General features: G+C 60.2%; 6 protein-coding genes across 6 annotated transcripts; all 6 read right to left on the bottom strand.

The window, feature by feature from the left end:
- Positions 1-4,402: 4,402 nt before the first annotated feature.
- LMJF_10_0200 (putative mitogen-activated protein kinase) lies at positions 4,403-5,626 on the bottom strand (the record flags this gene model as incomplete). Its single annotated transcript, XM_001681298.1, has 1 exon — positions 4,403-5,626. The coding sequence occupies one exon, from the start codon at positions 5,624-5,626 to the stop codon at positions 4,403-4,405; it is 1,224 nt and encodes a 407-aa protein (XP_001681350.1).
- A 1,399-nt stretch (positions 5,627-7,025) lies between these two features.
- Positions 7,026-7,691, bottom strand: LMJF_10_0195 (conserved hypothetical protein; the record flags this gene model as incomplete). Its single annotated transcript, XM_001681297.1, has 1 exon — positions 7,026-7,691. The coding sequence occupies one exon, from the start codon at positions 7,689-7,691 to the stop codon at positions 7,026-7,028; it is 666 nt and encodes a 221-aa protein (XP_001681349.1).
- Positions 7,692-8,549: 858 nt separating this feature from the next.
- LMJF_10_0190 (hypothetical protein) lies at positions 8,550-10,553 on the bottom strand (the record flags this gene model as incomplete). Its single annotated transcript, XM_001681296.1, has 1 exon — positions 8,550-10,553. One exon carries the CDS (start codon positions 10,551-10,553, stop codon positions 8,550-8,552), a length of 2,004 nt encoding a protein of 667 aa, XP_001681348.1.
- Positions 10,554-10,920: 367 nt separating this feature from the next.
- LMJF_10_0185 (hypothetical protein) lies at positions 10,921-11,496 on the bottom strand (the record flags this gene model as incomplete). The annotated part of the gene is made up of 1 exon (XM_001681295.1): positions 10,921-11,496. One exon carries the CDS (start codon positions 11,494-11,496, stop codon positions 10,921-10,923), a length of 576 nt encoding a protein of 191 aa, XP_001681347.1.
- A 1,215-nt stretch (positions 11,497-12,711) lies between these two features.
- LMJF_10_0180 (putative leucine-rich repeat protein) lies at positions 12,712-13,428 on the bottom strand (the record flags this gene model as incomplete). Its single annotated transcript, XM_001681294.1, has 1 exon — positions 12,712-13,428. One exon carries the CDS (start codon positions 13,426-13,428, stop codon positions 12,712-12,714), a length of 717 nt encoding a protein of 238 aa, XP_001681346.1.
- Positions 13,429-15,298: 1,870 nt separating this feature from the next.
- Positions 15,299-17,323, bottom strand: LMJF_10_0170 (putative nucleoside phosphatase; the record flags this gene model as incomplete). Its single annotated transcript, XM_001681293.1, has 1 exon — positions 15,299-17,323. The coding sequence occupies one exon, from the start codon at positions 17,321-17,323 to the stop codon at positions 15,299-15,301; it is 2,025 nt and encodes a 674-aa protein (XP_001681345.1).
- Between the last annotated feature and the right edge of the window lie 1,524 nt (positions 17,324-18,847).

Genomic DNA, 18,847 nt, shown 5'->3' with positions numbered 1-18,847 from the left:
ACACTCTCCGCCCATCATGCGGATGGCACAGACGTGCTCACGGACTCGACTCGCTCCGATGCCACGCCGCCCAAGACCTGGCCGCTGACACCAGCAGCCACGCATCGCTCTAACGTACCCATGACATAGGTGCTTGAAACTTTCACCACCAGAAGTGGCTCGGCATTGGCAGGGATAGCAGGGAGAGAGAGAGAGAGAGGGGGGGGTGACGGCTGCGTTGGCTTTCCCGCACAGAGAGCGGGTGTGCTGGGAACTGTGACACCACCATGCACTGACCGGTGTCCGGAGGCCATCATGAGGAGCAAAGACAAGTGGCAGACCAAAGGAACGAGATAGCAGCCGCTCCTGAGGGAGTCGCGGCTGACATTGAGCGTGCACCCGGGCGCTTCTGCATCCGCCTCCAAACCCCACCTGGCGCGACACCGTGTTCTGTTCGCTTCGCGTGTTCGCTGCAACCCACCATTGCGCATGTGCGTTTACGTGCAGTGGCGGGGGTGTGGCGAAGGACCGGCAGGGAGAGGGAAGAGGGGTGCCGTGTGCGTGTGCGTGTGAGGGGGCACGGACCTCATCGACAGCTTGTCTTCCCTTTTGGCGCCCTTCCCTCCCCCTCACGTACACATCGCCTCCGTGCCTGCTCCACGCGCCTGTGCAAGCTGCCTCTCCTCTCCTCTCCTCTCTCTCGCTCTCGGCCCGCGTACGCGTCGAGCTAGGCTCGAAGCAGTGGGAACCGTACAGCAGACGACACCGTAGAGACGCGCACGCCCGCGCGCGCGAGAGAGTCCGTGGTATTGCGGACGGGAGCTCACCCTCAAGGGCGGACCAAATACAGCGAGAGACACACACATACATGCACTGATACATACAAAGAAGCGCATGAAGGGAGAGCGATCAGAAACACGAAGAGGGGGCGACGCAACACGGAGTCCTCTGCCTCCGGTGCCGTGTTCGCCTTCACCTCTTCCCGAGTGTCAGTTGTAGGCCCCCGCCCCCTTCCCTCCTTCGCTTATTGGTGCTCATAACAGGCATCGATGTGTGAGTAACAGGTGCCGCAGCTGCCACGCACTCGCTGAACGTGTCAAGCAACACGTGGATTGAGAGTGAGAAGAGCACGCACTGCGGCAACCAGCCTCCCCGCACCACCGCATGGCCGGTAAACATCCTCGTGCCTGTTCTTTTCCTTTGCATTTGCCTTGGCTGCCGCAGTAGCGGCGGAGGAGTAGTCGGCCAGATCGTTCACGGCGTGGCGGTGGGCTTCCAGCGCTGTGATCCAAGCACTGCGTTCCTCGATGGTGCCGCACTGGAGGACGAGCCGCAGCTCCTTCTCACTTTCCTTGGACTAGAAGATGGTGATGCCTATGCTCCCGTCGAACGCGCTACAGGACGGTGAGCGATAAGCTCGAGATGTAAGGTTGAGTCAGGACGCGACGGTGCGTGTCGACTGGTGCGAAGCCCTTGGGCCCAGGTTGCCTCCGCTGCCTCCCTGTCCAGTTCGGCGTCGGCGTCGTGGCTCGCGCTACCGTTGCTCTTTCGTGTCGCCGCCCTTCTTTGCAGACCCGGCCGTGGCCGCCGCCTTGTCTGTGTAGCAGCAGGCGCCGTCATACGGGGGCGAAGCACAAAGTACCGAGCCTTCCAGTCATGCGATAACCTCGATCGCGCGATCGCGAACTTGCGCACCCCCGCCCTCTTCACTGGGCTGCAAGAACGGCTTGCCGGCCTGCGCACGCGCTGCGCTCTGGCTGGTACAGGTAGCCCGCCTCTGGGCCTTTGACAACGGTGTCCTCCTTACTGCCATGGAAGCGGCTGTGGCAGCACGGGCAGCGCGACTGTTTGAGAAACATTGTGCTCGGCGGTGCACTGCCGAGACAACGGGCCATTCATTGTTATAGCGCCTGGGGGTGCTGCTCATCGGCCATGCGCACTGGCAGCTGGTGTCGTTGACAGCCGCCTCTGGAGGCACCGTGCTCGAGGCGGCGCGAGGTCGGCTGCCACAGCTGGATGGGCCTCGTCCTTGTGCAGCGGAGCCCAATCCATATTGAGTGGGTCGGCGCTCGCGGGTCTTCGCCAATCACAACGGAGCTCGATGAGTCGCTGCGGTCTCACCGCTCCGCGGCGGCCACATGGCAGAGATCTTCCTCCTCGGTGGTGAGAGGCGCAGGCGCAGCGGACGCTGGCGTGTTCAGCCTTTCTTTGTTGTCGTTGAAGAGCGTGAAGACGGTGAATGGTGGGAAAGCAAGAAGGCCGGCCACAGGATGGACGATGGTCATGGATCACATCAACAAACACAAGGCGAGGCACCGTGCATGGAGACACGCACGGCTCATCTCGAGGAGAAAAGAGAGGAGGGGTAGGGGGCAGGAGAGCTCCCCTTCATCCTCTTCCCTGAAAACGCACAACTGCGCTAAACGTTCCGCTCGTTGCTCACGATGCACACACCTACGTGCATGATATGTATTCGGCACTCTGCGTAGCTTGACGTCACGCGCACACAGACGCGCAGATCTTACTACTGTTGTGACGACTGTGCGCGTCAGCCAAAGACAGGGAGGAGAGAGGGGGGGGAGGGCATTCGCCTCCCGTTTACTACCTCTGCTGCGTCTGCCGACGAGGATGCCCACATCTGGACGAGCAGGTGCTCACTAATAACCTACATAGCGCACAATGCTGTCACGCAAGCGCGCATACTGCATCACCCCGGTACACACCCGAACACGTGCGTCTTGGTGCTGCTGTCTTGCCTGCAGGGATGTTCAACCAGAGGAAGAGCACTGATAGGGAGAGGGGGAGAGAGACACCACAGAAACACACAGAGGAAAGACATGAGGGGAGAACACGGCGGCCAGGTAGTCCGGACATCTTCTAGTTTGGTGTGCGTTTCTCGAGCGCATCTGGGAGCACCGAGTATCGAGATAAGATTAGCCAAAAGGAGAGAGGGAAAGGGATGGGGTGGGGGCGGGGAGAGCTGAAGGCAGGTGAAGGGAAGACAGACACTCAAGCGCCACACAACAACGCCGAAGGAAAAGCACGCGTGAGGAAAACTAAAGGACCACACGCACACGCATGTGCACTTGTGTGTTGTCCGAAGCATCGATAGAAAATTATAAAAGAAACACGCACAACATTCGCGTGACGGCGGGGGTGGGGGGGTGGGGGTTGTAGGAAGTCAGAAAAAGAGGGAAACGAAGTGAGCGCATGCGCACAACAAATCGCCGACGGCTAAAAGCAGGTGTACGTCCGTGAGACTTCTCTGTTGTGTGTGCGTGTGTGCGAGAGGGGCGTGTGGGTGTGGGTGCCAGTCACGCGTCGACCAAACAGACGGAAACACCAACACCAACACCACCACCACCAACAACAAAAAGACGCGTGTTGGCGGTGGGAGAAAGAGCGCCAGCGCGCCCACCCAACAAGCGAAAAGGCCGCGTGGGAGGCCGCAACAGCGAAGAGGGACGGCGGCACGGCGCAGAGGGGCGTACGGGGAGGTGTGAAGAGGGAGAGGGGACCCACCACACACACACACGCATCTCACGGATAGGCAAAACGCTGATTTCCTTCCGTCTGTCGCTCTACCTCCGCTTGTTTGGCCGCTGTGACGATGGCGAACGTCGCCGCCTGCGAGCCCCCCCCGGGGGGGGGGCAGCGACCACAGGGGTGACACCGTTCAGGGAGAAGGAGAGAGGGAGACCGACAGAGAGAGAGAGACGAAGGGGACTACGACAAGAGAGGAGGAGAACGGCGAGATGTATCAACTTTTCTCGTCTACGGGTGCCCGAGATCGGCGCAAAAAAAAAGAACTGTATTTTTTTTTTTGGTTTGTTTGGGGGGGGGGTGGCAGGCGGCGGTTGGCTCACGGACACGCCGTTCTTGGGGTGGTTGGTGGTGGTGGTGACGAGCGAGAAGGGGATAGGACTAGAGAGGGAGAAAGAAGGCAGGTCGACGCAAGCAAGCACACGTCTCTGATGACGTACGATGGAGCCTGTTCCTTCCCCGTCTACTGCTCTATGCTTTTCCTTCCTTCCCGTGTCACAGTCTGGCGTGGACCGCACATGCGCCCATGTCGCTCACCTTTCTACTCGCGCTCCGACACATCCACACGTATGCACTGCCGCGAAAAATTCACGCACACATCGAACGGGAATGTGCACTCAATTTCCGTCTTCTTCCGCCGGTGACTCGTTCCGCTGCCGTGTGTCCCTCTCGCCTTTCCTCCGCGTTGACCCGAACTCATTCCTAGGTGGGTGAGTCCTTTGTTACGCTGCCACATCACAGCCTCTTCCATCGTATCATGGCGCGCCGCTGAAGACAAGATCGACCTTTGTTTCTTGGGACCTCGCACGCGTACACGCGCTCGCACAAGCACATGCAGGCGTGCACGCGCTTCTGCTTCGCTGGCTGCGGCGAGGCTCGATCACGACGGGGCCGGCGCGCTACCTGCCAACTCCATGAGGCTGTGCGTTCGAGGCATGTGGTCAGTACCGAGCACCTGCTCGCCCTGTTGCTGCGCCGCCACGGCACGCTCGCGGGCCACCTCCTCCCGCCTCTCTCGCAGGTCGTTGAAGCGCTCCACCTCGGCCGTGAAAATTTTGTGCATGTCATAGACATCCGTCACGGACTCGTCGAAATGGAACCGCTCACTCAGCCCCTCCGTGAGGTCCAGCGGGTCGAAGAGCGACTCGAAGTACGGGTGGCGGAGCGCCTGCTCCGTGCTGATGCGCCTTTGCGGATTGAACTCGAGCATCTTCGCGATGAGGTCGAGTGCGACCGGGTCGGCCGTGGGCACAACAGCCGTCCACGCACGGGCAGGCACGTTTGACAGCGAGTTGCGCAGGTAATCGCGGGCGCTGGGAGAGCTGAACATGACCACGTCCTCTATCTTGGGTGTGCCAACCACCTCCACAATCTTGTTGAGCTGGTTGTAGAAGGTGGAGCCGCGGAACAGCGCCTTACGATTGAACATCTCCGCCATAACGCAGCCCGCCGACCACATATCCACCAGCTTCGTAAAGCCCTTGAACTGCATGACCAGCTCCGGCGCACGGTACCAGCGGTGCGTCACGTAGTGCGTCTTGTTCGCATCCGCTGTGTCCTCGCGCGCGAGGTTGAAGTCGCAGATGGTGATGTCGTTGTTGTCCGCTAACAAGATGTTGCCGGGGTGCAGGTCGCGGTGAACGACGCCGGCTTCGTGCAGCACGTGCAGACCAAGCAGGATGTGGTACATGAAATACTGGATGTGCTGTGGCGATATGACAATGCGCTGGTCATGGATCACTTGCGCCAGGTCCGTCCGCATCAGCTCCGTCACGAGGTAAAGCTTGTGCATCGCCGGCTCCTCGAAGTGCACGAAGATGTCACGCAAGCCTAGGATGTTCGGGTGATGGAAGTGGTTGAGCAAGCGGATCTCACGTAGCACGCGCTTGCAGAGGAATGAGTCCGACAGAATGTTGACCGTGCGGCCATCCGAGACGGTGTTGAACACGCGCTTGATGGCGACCGGAATTCCCTCGCTATCGACACCGGCGCACACCGCGCCGTAGCTGCCACTGCTGATAAAGCGCTGCACCGTGTAGGGAGACTGCATCGCGTGCAGCTCCGCGATCAAGTCGCGCATGGCGGCTTCGCCCTTGGCCTGCATTCTTGTTGCTGGGGGTAGACGAAACAAAAACAAAAAAAAACAGATGGGGCGAAGTTTGGGTCGGGGGGAAGGTGGGTGAGCGAATGAGTGCGGGGCGGCAAGCACCAGAGAAAGACGACTGCAACCCGCACCGATGCACGCAGTCGCAGAGACAGAGGGTCGAAAGAGGAGCACACAAGTGAACACGAACGAATTGGAAAGCGGATCAACAGCTACCGGTAATGTGGATTAGTCAACAAGTAAGGGACTCGGGTGTGTATGTGCAGATGTGGATGTGGTGGTGGTGGTGGTGAGGAGGAGGAGGAGGGGGGGGGGAGGGGAGGTCGGTCGGTCGGTGCTGTGACGCAGAGGTCTGAAAGACGCTGCTCATATAGCCTTTGTTCTACACCCTTTATTTTTTTGCCGGGTGTGGGCTCTTGGTGCGGCGGTGGATGGTGTGCGCTGTGCGTTTTCACTTGCGTGGGGGAGAAGAGGGGGGGGGGAGAGAGACCCTGCGGGGAGCGTGCTGGTTGCACCTGCGGCGGTGGAAGCGGGGTAGAGAGGGCGAAAGAGAGAGGCACACGTTGGAGGGTCGATGGGCAACTACGTATACAGCATCCGCGCGGGCGTGCGTGTTGGCGAGAGAGAAGGGCACATAGAAAAAAATACGCCGAGGCTGACGGCCGGTTCCCTGTGCGCTTCACACCATTCGATCCTCTCCTTCGCCCCTTTAGTGTTGGGCACACGCGTGTACGTGGCCGTGAGAGGGTCCCATAGAGGCAGAGAGGAGGACAGGCCAGCAGAGGCCGTGACGATATGTCGAGAGAGGAGGGGGAGGTACCACCAAAAGATACGTGTGTGTATGAGTGTGCAGGTGCGTGTGTGTGGGATGGTGGCTTGCGGACGCATGTGTGGAGTTGATGCACACAGACATACAAACCTGAGAAAGCCTCCACGAGTCGGTTTCACTGGGTTCCGCCACCTCTTTTCGCGTCGTTCCCGATTTTTGTTCGTTCGGGTTGGGGGTTGGGGAGTGGATGGGTGGATGAGCGCATTGCCTCCGTCCAGCACCGTACTGTACATCGTCCTCGCCAGCCACCGAGCAGAGAGAGAAGGTGCGCGAGAGAGAACCGAAAAAGGAGCTGCACAAGCATGCACGTGGGCAGTCGCTCGATCATGTCGCTCGCGCTGACTTTACCCAGTCGACGCTTCATCCGTCAAGGACGCACCAGCATGGCGAAGAGTGGTGTGTGTGTGTGGGGGGGGGGGAGAACAAAGCACGCATCGACACAGCGGCACAGAAAGAGAGAGATGAGGAGCGCCACGAATCATGGTGTCCCACACGAGATTGGGTACTCACATCTCCTTCCTCTCGTTCTTCGTCGCGTTCGGCGACAGGCCCCTGGCGTTGAGTCGCACCTCAGGAGTTCGCCACCGTGGCAGCGGCGTTTGTGGCATCCGGCCCAGGAGACGACGGGCCAGCGTCATCTACACGCTCCAGCGTGGGGTACAGACGAATGAGCCCCGGCCCGGTGCCGTTGTAGTACCGCCCCTTCCATACGTGCCCCTGCACGTCTGTGTAGATGCCCTCGCCGTGCATGCGATTCGACCGCCACTGCCCGCAGTACAGTGCCCCGTCGCGCCACTGGTACGTACCCTGTCCAGAAAAGCATCCGTGGGAAAACTCGCCTTCGTAGATGTTGCCCGACTCGACAAAGGTGAGCTGACCACTGCCGTGCATCTCATCCTCGACCCAGTCACCTGCATACGTGAAGGAGGGGCACGTATACACGCCGCGGCCGTGGCGAAATACTGGTGCGTCACTGACCACTGCCATGCTCGCCGCCGCACCGGCAGCCGCAGACGGCGGCGGTGTTGCCCCTCCCTTGCCTGGCGACGAGGTAGACCTGGAGCGACTGTTTTTAGCGGGCGGCGCTGCCGTGCCACCAGCGTCGGTGCCTCCTGGGGGGGCATAACGACGTACACCGCCCTTGTACCTCGCGCCTTCTGCCTCGTGCACGTAGCTGCCCTCCTCGTCCACGAAGAGCGGCTCGTCTACCTTCACCTCCTTCTTCTTGGCTGGCATCGTACAGAGAGTGAGAGACTCGCACGGACAATGCAACACGCACAAGCCTGCACCGCGATGCCCGCCCTTGCGAGGAAGTCAAAGAAGGATGCCGGCTCACAACGAAGAGATGACGGCAATGGCTGAGACGTCACACGCGTGCACAGCCGCAGAAGAGGGTCACAGCCCGAAGAACAACGAAGGGGGAGGAAGGACGCACTGTATTGCAGCGCAGCAACGGAGAGGGGGGGGGTGCAAGGATGAAGAGTGCAACAGCCTCACTTGGTTGGTCATGCAGATGGAGAGAGACAGAGAGACGAGAGAGAGACACTACCGCGTCTGGTAACGCGGATGGCCCATCGCCTCTGCCGCCGCGCCTCCATATACTGGCTGATCGCACGAGGCTGGCTCACCATTGGTGCCGTTGTTATGTGGCGTTTGTTTTTTTTTTTGCGTATACACACACACACATATATATACATATATATATGTATGTTTGTGTGTGTGCGTGTGTTCTTGCGTGCGCCAGCGTTGCGGCGGCGCTTGAGGGTGTAGCCCTCCCGATGGGGAAGGGGAATGGCGAAGTTGCTTTGCGCTGGACGCCATCTATGCGGTGCGCGCACACACGCACACATGTCAGTTCTTGTGCGCTCGTGTGGAGGAAAGATGCAGAGGAGGAGAGGGAGGTCGGCGGATGCCGCGGAAGCATGGCCTGATGCCGCTCAATCCGAACAAGGAAACGAACTGATCTCAGCGCCTCCGCTCACCCTCCATCCCCTGCCAGCGGCGGCTACAGTGCTGGTCTGGTGAACAGATGGGCGACCACACACGCACATGTATACACGCAGTGTGCGCATGCGCACGTATGTATCTTCCGCCCTACAGCTGCAGCGTGACGCAGATGATTTCTTGAATTGTGTGCCGGTAGACCTCCAGTGCCACCGACGGCTGCGTCGCCCGCACGGCTGCTAGCGCAGCCTGCATCTGTTCGCAGCTGCCGATGGGGCGATTCGCCACCGAAAGCAGAACGTCGCCGCAGCACACGCCGGCGCGCTCCGCCAGCTGCTGCGGGGTAACAGACTCCACGCGTACTGCCCCTTGTCGGCCTAGTGAGCCGGGCAGCACGCCGGGGGGGATATCCACAGCGTCGATACCCAGCACCACGGCGCGGGGTGCCTCGCCAGCAGCGGCAGCCTCTCTCGACGAGGCGACAGACGTGATTGAGGGGGATGGTACGCTGTGGTATAGAGAGCTGCGGAAACAAGCGTTGGAAGGGCCGGTGCAGCTTGCAGGAGGGGCAGTGGTGGTCGCGGCCGTGGCAGAACTGTCCGCCATTCGCATCGAGGTCGGTGCATGCGTGTCCCTAACAGCCCTTTCCCGCATGCTCTGGTCAACACACGCCTGTGGCAGAGGCGCCGGCCGCGAGACTACCGCATCCGCATCGGGCCGAGCACGAGACGGCTGGCGGAGTACAGGTAGAGGGGGTGGCGCTGTCTCATTGGTCGTCACCAACGCCGACGGCGGTGGTGGTAGAGATGCAGCCTTGGCGGCTGCGGCTGACGATGCGGTACCGCGTGTCGTGATGGAGCGGTGCGCTCTCGATAGAGCAGCAGCCGCGGGCCGAACTGCGCCTGCAGCTGCTGCAGACGCATCGCCGTGACGAGCGTACGTTAGGGTGCGCGCAGACGCGGGGGTCGAGTTTACAGAAGGCATTCCTGACGAATACGGGGGCTGCGCCGGCGGTGCTTCGACTGCACCAGTGGTGACGAGAGGTGGGGACTGCGCGTCACCGCGCAGACATGAAGAGGAGCGATCCAGCAGCTGCGGCGGGGTATCGTGGCCGGAACTCTGCACAGCGTAGGACTTCGTGGAGGCGAGAGAGGCAGAGAGCAGCCGCCCGTCCTGCGGCGCCAGCGATGGCGAGCTACCACATGTTAAGGCGGCCTCGTTGCGAATCTCCGCCCCCTTCCCAGAGTGCGGCTCGGTCGGCGGTGGCAGCAGACCCTGCAGAATGGCTGCAAGACGCGCTCGCACAACGTCCGCCTTTCGATCATCCAGCGCCTGCTCCAGTGCCACGCACAGCGACGACGGCGTGTTCTCCGCAGCTGGAGATAAGCCCATCCCCTGGAGTGTCTCGCAAAGGTATTCGAACCGGCGCCGGGACAGCCGCTGCTGGTGCACCACCTCGTCAAGTTCACGTTGCGCGTCTTGTAGTTGATGCTCAATATCCGCGATGGCGTTGAGGATCTGTTTGCGCTGCCGGAGACCCTCGTCATCGGCGGCAGACGCCAGCATGGTTAAGTCGCTGTTGCCGTCCATTCGATATTCGGGCGTACTCCTTCCTGCTAGCACGGGGGTCGTTTCACACGGTGGTGACCGTGATGGCCGCGGAGAAGGCGGGAGCGGCGGCAAGCCTGCACGTGCTCGCGCAGCCGCTGCCGGTACCGACGACTCGCCGCAGGGCTGAGAGCCAGATGACGAAGATGGAGCCAGTGCACTCCCATTAACGCTGCGCAGCTGTCGCTGCACCTCACGCACAATCATGGGGGACAGCTGTCGGCTGAGCACGTCATCCACATGCGCCTTGAGGAACGTTCGAACCCAGTCGGAATTTGGGGTGGCGGTGGCGTGCGACGGCGCTGCGGTATTCGATGGCGGTGACGAGGAGACCGTTCGACTCGCTGCTCCTGCTGCATCGCCACTCGCGGTCGATTCCGCCGCTGCTGCATAAGACGCAGTCGCGAAGGCTTCGGACAAGACTCGCGGCAGCACCTTCTCCTGGAACTTCTTCACCTCCTCCTCGATCATGTACTGCACCTCCAGCCTCGAGGCGTACTCGCGGAGGGCACTGAAGAGGTTGTGCTCCGTGAGAGGCGCGCTCATGTCGACGCGATGGCCAGAGAGCAAACAACAAGAAGGTGTGGCGCTGCTGCACCGCTACCTGAGCGAGGTGACAAGGATGAGAACAGCTGACAAGTGAAGAGAAGGGGGAGTGACAGGAAACGGGCGCAGACATGATGGAGGGGAGGGGGAAGAGGGGCACCGAGTCCCTCCTTCAAGGAAGGATAGGACGCCATGTACGCACAGCAGCCCAACGAGAGAGCGAGAGCGGAAGAAAGCTAGATGCAGGAACACTGGTGGATAGTAAAGGAATGAAGGCCCCTACAATTCGCCCAAGCGTGAGTGGCGGTGGAGCGCTGCGGTATGCGTAAGAGTCTGCTGCGGCTGCTGGTTTGGCCTCACGTGAACTTTATGCGCACAACAGCCCCGCGCTCCCACGTCTTATACCCTCTGATGAAAGGAGGACACGCGATATCGCGTCGCAGAGGCGTGCCGGCACAACCACCACAGGTCTAATTGCTTTAGTATGGTCACGCAGATCCCTTTTTGTTTGTGCATTCCGTTTTTTGGGGGCATCACTCCCTACGACTGTCCTCGCGTACGTGCGTTCGCCGCGGTGTGTGTGTGTGTGTGTGCGTGTGTGTGGAGGGAGAAGAGGCGGTCGTGTGGACAGTGCTGCAACTCCTTCATGGAGGCACCACTGCACACAAAAGAGGCGGTCGCGCCACCTGAAGTGGTGCGTCACCACAAACAACCACACGAAAAAGGAGCCTGGGGAAGGGCAGAGATCCAACATCTTAAGGAAAGGGAGGAGGGCGGCGAACCACCAGCCTGTCCAGAGGACACGCTCGTGAATGCGCTTTGGGCGATGCTGTACATGGGCCTGCTCCACACCCGGCATCATACATGCCCCCCCCTCCTCCTCCCCCACCCCCTCTTCGTCGTTCCGACTCTCGCGCTGTGTGCGTGCAGCTGTGCCCCTCATCCGGGCTCTCGGTAGTCGTCCGTGTCTGCTCCACCTTCAGCCATTTTCTTTCGATGTTCTCTGAGACTTCACGAGGTATACGCATTGCGTCTCTACGAGTCGCGCGGTTCCGAAAATACTCTCTCTGTCCGTCCGTCCGCCTCGCTGTCGGTGTGATCTCCTCCGCTCATGTCGAAGGTGGTGACGGTTTGGGGTGGAGGGCCGATACAAATTGTGTGGTCCTGCCCCCTCTTCTTCTTCGTCCCCTCCCTCTCCCCCCCCCAAAGGACGAGAGAGGAGGGGCTAGAGGCAACGAGGGACGGCACGCGTGTGCAGGACGGAGAAGACGGCGCACAGGAGAGAGAGAGCAGAAAAGAGTACGCGAGAGCAGACGCCAGCTTGTGGGAGGACGGCGAGGACGGGGAAGAGGGGCACACGCGCACGAGGAGAGGGGACAGGGGAGGGAGGGCGGGGCGCGTCTCAGCGCCAGTGGGGACAGAAGAAGAAAATAAGGAAAGGTGAAAAGGTGAAAAAGTGAAACGGAAAAACGTATGCGAGACGCTCTCGGAGAAGAGAGAGGATGGTGAAGCGTAAGATACATAAACATCGAGGGGGCACCTCTGCTGCTTACACCAGCATGCACGCGTAACTCGCCACATCGTCCATGACACCGCCATCCGACTAGTGGCAGAACTATACACGAAAATAAGGAAACATATGCCTGTAGCTCCCCCCTCTCCTGCACGGCCTACACATCGAGCGCTCCAGAGCAAATGCAGAGAAGGGGGATGCCGGCGGAACGCAATGCCACGGCTGCACGGTGAAAGGCAGGCGTAGTGAGAGCACCCACACCCACGCCGACTCCGACGCACACTCGCACGCAAAGGAAAACAAAAGAAAGACGGAGAGAGGGAGGAGGTGAACATTGGAGGGGGGCCGCGCAGAGGCGTTCGAAAGCGAGAGAGAACAACAACAACGAGAAAATGAATGACAGCAGCAAAGGAGGGGGAGGAGAGAGTACACAAAACAGCGCACCGGAGAGGAGTGAGGGGGTGAGCGAGTTGGGAGGGAGGGCAACGGCGCCCGCATGCAGATTCCCACGGCTCCTGATATAGGGAGTACCTAAGAAAAGCATGTGGCAATGCAAGCACACTGCCGCACTCCCCCTCCCCCCACGAACACAAACCCCACCTCTCCCGCCTGCGCCAGTTACATACGACGCACACCGTGCACAACTCACGGCTGGTTGGCGTGGGCTCGGTCATACGCCTCCAGGCGCGAGCGCACGTGCACGGCGCACTCGTCGGAGCACACAACGTGCACAAACGGGACATCGCTATGGCCCACGATCGTGTGGAAGGTGACGAAGACCTTGTAGTTGCGGGACCGGATGCAGCATGCGCTGCAGTCCACGCTGCACTGCACCGGAATGTAGGTTGCTGCAGCCGCCCCATTAACCTCCTCGTGCGTGTAGAGAGGGTTGTTCTCCAGTGTCAAAACACGAAGGCGAGGAAGGAAGAGGAGGCACCCGGGCAGCACATTGAGCTGGTTGTTGTCTATGTGCAGTTCCTCCAACGCCTTCAGCTGCCAGACATCGAGCGGCAGCCAGGTCAGCATATTGTTGTTCAGCGTCAGCCGCTCCAACTTTGACAGGCGGCTGATCGAGGAGTCCACGCTGCGGAGCGAGCAGTAGCTCGCGTTCAGCCAACGCAGGTTCGTCAACGCCGTCACGCGGGGAGAAATGGTGGTGAAGGGGTAGTTGTTATCGATATGGAGAACCTCCAGCTGCTCGCGCAGCGCAGCGATACTGGGCGGTACATCGGTGTAGTTGAAGTGGTGGCTAAAGTAGAGTGTGTTGGCACCGTCCTCCAGTGCCTGCTGCACCTCCGCCTCGGCGGTGTCTGCTTCCACCAGCGACAAGCACTGGGGGTAGGTCGTGTGCACCAGGGCCATGGACTGTTTACCGTGCCGTGTGTAAGGGGGGCGATTCGCCCGCGTGTCGCTCAACATAAAGGATAGAAGGGAGAAAAGACGGGCAGTAGTGCACGTGAGGCGAGATGCCACGATTTGCAGCGCTGCTGACCGCTTCCGATGCTGCTGTGTAGTGGAAGAAGCAGTTCCCTGATACGAGGACAGCACGCCGTAGAGAACCCACAGAGAGACAGAGGGAGAGGCCTGCGCGCACAAGAACACGAGAACACAGGAAAGGTGAGCCGGGGGATATCGGACACGGATGCTGGGCATATGCATCCAGACACACGAGCACAGAAGCCATCCCGAGAACATGAACATCGCGAATGCGTTGCGTGTGAGTGGTGGTGGTGGAGGGCACACGGCATGTGCATGAGAGGGAAGGGAGAGGGGGCAAGCAGAACGAAGGAGGAGAAGGGGAGGAGGAGAGGAGACGTGTATGTGAGGAGTACGAGGCGTTGGGGTCGAGAGCAGCAGCTTCGTTCTTCCCACAGAATGGTACCTACAGGTGCGTACACACCGTCCGCCGCGCACGTGTCCCAGTGAGTAAGGGGGGGGAGGGAGGGAGGGATGCAGTGGCGGTGAAGAAAGCGTGCGCGCGTACACACACACACACACACACACACACACACACGACGAGCGATGGGTCCCAAGAGGCTTGTAACGGTCAACGCACGAGACGAGAAGCCTTTGCCGTCACAAGGCAGCTTCTCAGCCCGCTGATGGCCACTCCGCCACCTCGCGCATTCGACACTCGTGCGTCTGTGTGCGCGCAGTTGTTGATCTTGTTGCCAATCACAATGATGAGAGAGGAGGTCGGTCAACACACCCACACACACGTACTACGTGTTCCACGCAGAAAGAAGAATCGAGAAAGAAAATGGGTTTGAATGGGGGTCTTCTGCGTTGATCACTGAGCAGCGGCATGGCAGACCGATACACAGACAGGCGAAGAGAGAGGAGAACCGAGACACGGCCCACGTGCGCAGGCCACACTCACAAGCCCGCACATCGTGTGCGACAACAAAAGGGAAAATAATAGAAGCAGGGGAGACGCAGAGTGTGTGTGATGTCGCAAAATATGTGCCTGACGTGGTCGAAAGAGATCATTCCAACGCATCAAGGCTGGCGAGTTTTCCATTTCCGTGGACGCGCATACCGATCGGACATCCCTACACTTGCTACCTCGAACAGCACTACACCCGAGTAGGTAGAGGCGCGCACCCCCTCCCTTTTTCCGTCAGTCACAGGTGATCCATAGTCGTGGCAGACAGGCAAAAAGTGTGTGTGTCTGTGTGTGTGGAGGAAGAACTAAACGCGCACAACGACGTCGTTCCTCGAGATCAGACATGAGCAGAAGAGCATAGGTGAGTTAGGGAGCAGCTAGGTACGCGGTAATGCGTGTCACTGGAATAGCGGAGAGTGCCTAGGCCCACTCCTCATCCGCACTTTTTTTTTTACATCGACCCTCCGTCTTTCCTTCCTGTCGCGCACCTTCGGCAACCACAATAACAGACGTCATGGCGTTACACGAAGGACATTGCAAGAGAGATCGACGGAGAAAGCACGACGTAAACCTGACTTGACATACACACGCACACACAGCCGACAGCGACCACGGCACATCCGTCGCCTGATACACGGTACCAGCGAAAGGGCGGACAAGAGGGCACTGCTCCGTTGGCGAGGAGATGGAGTGGTGGGGAGGAGATAGAGAAGTGCGAGCCGCATGCGCACGCCTGTGGCTGTCATCCTGTCAGCCATCGCTTCAGGATGCACTGCAACGCCGTACATCAGCGGCCCCGCCCTCTCCTCTTTCCAGCCCAAATGCCGTTTCCCGTCGGAAGGCAAGTTAGGTAAGAGAGAGGAGTGAGGCGCCGAGGGACCAGGCGGTCTCGTAGCCGCGGATCTTCTTCGCCACGTGCAGCACGCGGTCCTCTGGCACCTCGTAACCGTAGCGGAGAAGCGCGTACACGTAGGAGTAATACATACACTCGTACTCCGGCTTTAGGCTACCGAGGCCCCCCTTGGCGGTCGCCTCGGCGATACGGGTGAGGGAGAAGGCGGCGCAGTGACCCTCCGCGATCTTCGCTAGGTCCGGCAGCTTCACCTCAAACTTTTCCTTCGACACAGCAGCCCCCGCTGGCACCAGGGAGCTGTTCGCCAAAACCAGCAGATCAAAGATGAACGAAAACGCGTAGATTTCACCGGTGAAGTTGGTCAGCGGTGGCTGCATGACACCAGCGATGCCGCAGTTGACTGCCTCACATGTCAGCCCCACTGGCTTCAGCAACCGATCGCGGAAAAGGTTCGCGCAAGCCTGGAAGTTCGGGGGCATAACCGGCTCCTCGGCATTGTTTCTCTTGACGTTCTTCACCCCTAGTGGGTCTTCGTAGCCGACAGCGAAGCACGGGAACGCCTCCATCGCCTCCGCGTCTGGCGGTGGCATCGGCGGCGCTCTCTTGGTGACGATGTCGCCTCGCTCGCTTCTCCCGTCTGCACCCAGGTTTCTCAGAGCCTTCCAAACAGGCAGGACCTCGTCACCGCCGTTTGCCGGTGCTGTCGTGGTGGTCGTCATTGCTGTGTTGGTGGCGGTGCCACCGCCCGGCTTCTCTTGGCTCTTGCCTTGTATGTGGTAAAGCAGCTTCTTGGTGGCCGCGTGCAGGCCGTAGCCTTCGTAGCTGTGCTGGTAGGCTCTCACTGACCGGCTGCCCAAGGTTGCCGCGTAGCGGAAATCGGTGCGCATCCCGTGGAAAGTGCTCTCGCCGGGTTCGAAGACGATTTGCGTGGAGCCGCCGCCGAGATCGATGACGGCCACCGTCGAGTCGGTTGCCGTTGCACCCCTGGAGAATGCCCCCAGTAAGTAGTTTACTGTCAGCCACGCCATTGGGCCCTCCTCGCAGGCATCCAAGATGCGAACTGATGCGTTGCCGCGCAACCAGAACGTCTCGTTGCGGTAGCGCGCGCGAATGCCGGCAAGAATTTCGTTGGCCTTCTCCATCCCCAGCATGCGCAGCCCCGCGGTAGCCTTGAACTCGGCCGCCGTGCATGCGTGCAGCTCCGCCGGTACAAAGTCCTTGGCTTTCACGAAGAGCTCCCATAAAGCCTCCGGCGCATCCTGCACCGAATTCTCGAGCTCGCTAAGGGCTTTGTGATTTAGCTCAAATAACTCCTCGACGAGGTCGATGTCGCTGAGCTCACTGCCGGCCGCGGCAGCGGTACGCGTGGCAGGTGCCACTCTGTACTTGTAGACATGAACACGATTTCCAGTGCTGCCAATATCGAACACGACGGAGTACTTGACCGAAGACTTCGCGCACGCCGCGCCGCTCGCCACACCGTTTTCTGCTTTCTTCTTGCTGGCGCGCATCTCGTGAAAGAGAGCCGCCTGCAGCGCGCGGATTTCGCTGCTGCTGCGCAGCTGCACTGCACCAAACGGGTCCGTGTTGAGCATCGAGTGCAAACCCTCCAAGTGTTTCCGCTTTTTCTCCAACGACCGGAGGCGCGCAGTGAAGTTATGGTCAGCGACACCGAAGAGTACGCTGAGGTCGCTCGCTAGCTCATCCTCGCAAACCTGCAGCAGACTACGCGCCGACACTACACGCTCACGCTCCAGCGCGACGATGTTCATCAGCTCCTCTCTCTGCCGCCTCATCTCCGCCATCGCCCGTGCGACATTGACGTCACCACCACTTCTTAAATCCGTGTTGACCTCGCGGCAGTTCACTAGATTTTCCTCACTCTTCTTCACGGCGTTCTGCGTGAGCTGCATGTGCCGAGACTGAAGCGGGTTGGCAGTGCCAACGCCGACTTCGTACGCCGTGAGAAAGACGACGAAAAGCACAGCGGCGAAGAAGGCAAGAACGACGCGACTCATGCTCCTCCGTAACTTGCCGCCTGGGACGCGGCCGTCAGTCATTGGCATGATGGATATGCAAACGGCTTTGTGTCGGAAGGGGGGGGGGCGCAGAGGCCAAAGAACAACGCCTCAACACTTCGCCCGCACGCAGGCGGAGGCAGCCACGCACTTGAGCAGCAGAAAGGACAGCGGTGGTGGTGTGTGTGTGTGTGGGGGGGGAGCACAATGGGCAGCAGCCGCGAGCGGAGTCCTACAGTGTTCCGCGCGTTGAAAGAGATGCGACGAGGCAGACACACAGAGACAGATGGAGAGAGTTGGTGGAGGCAGGGAAGGGGATACAGGAGAAGAATCAATACACAGGTGCGTGTGCGCGTGAGCGAAGCAACGAGAGAATCACGCGGGGAGGAGGAGGAGGAGGAGGAGGGGGTGGGCTGGGGGGTGGAGCGGTAGCGGCGTAGAAACTTTATGGAGGGTTTCTCTTTCAGCGTGAGCAGTCTGCCCGACAACATGAGGTCAAACTCCGCTCTACGCGCCCCGGCTCGTCGCAGGCCCCATCGCGTCGTGCACAGCAGCCGTAGACACACGCGTTGCAGCCAACGCGCCGCCTCCCCCCTCCCCCAGTCATCGGCGAGCACGTAACCTGCCTCGAACTCTACCGACCACCTGTTCTGCAGGTCGCCTCGCAGCCGCTCGCATTGTGCCGGTCGCCGCCTCGTGCACCTCTCCGGGTGCCACTCAGGCTCCCCGCATCAGTGGGTGGTGCGAGAGCCGGGGGCAAGACACGTTCGAGTCACGCGGACACTCTCCGCCCATCATGCGGATGGCACAGACGTGCTCACGGACTCGACTCGCTCCGATGCCACGCCGCCCAAGACCTGGCCGCTGACACCAGCAGCCACGCATCGCTCTAACGTACCCATGACGTAGGTGCTTGAAACTTTCACCACCAGAAGTGGCTCGGCATTGGCAGGGATAGCAGGGAGAGAGAGAGAGAGAGAGGGGGGGGGTGACGGCTGCGTTGGCTTTCCCGCACAGAGAGCGGGTGTGCTGGGAACTGTGACACCACCATGCGCTGACCGGTGTCCGGAGGCCATCATGAGGAGCAAAGACAACTGGCAAAGAAGATGAGAACATATCCGAGAAGAATGGACACACGAGGGCTGGCCTTCTGCCTCCGCCCCCCCCCCCACTCGCTCTCTCTGGTGGTGTCCTCTGGTCACCTATGCGTGTTCGTGTGCGTATGTGGCGGTGACTAGCGAGAAGGGGACGCGGAAAGCGTGCAATCACGAGCGGCATCGGTCGACGACAGCGAAGGTGATGGCGACCGTGGCAACACCAGCGGCGACACGGCTGCTACTACTGCGAGAAGGAAGCCGTGGAGAACCACGAAGAGGACTCGAAAGGGAAGGTTGTCAGTTGGAGGAAGACGTACACCTACGTTGAAGAGCGGAAGCGAGACACTCTGGCGACTGCCGTTGCTTCTGAGAGGCACGACACACACACACACACACGTGAGGACGACAGTGATATTGCCAAAGGTGT

This window comes from Leishmania major, chromosome 10 (assembly GCF_000002725.2).
Source record: "Leishmania major strain Friedlin complete genome, chromosome 10".
NCBI classification, from domain to species: Eukaryota; Euglenozoa; class Kinetoplastea; order Trypanosomatida; family Trypanosomatidae; genus Leishmania; species Leishmania major.
This window is presented reverse-complemented; position numbering and strand designations above follow the sequence as displayed.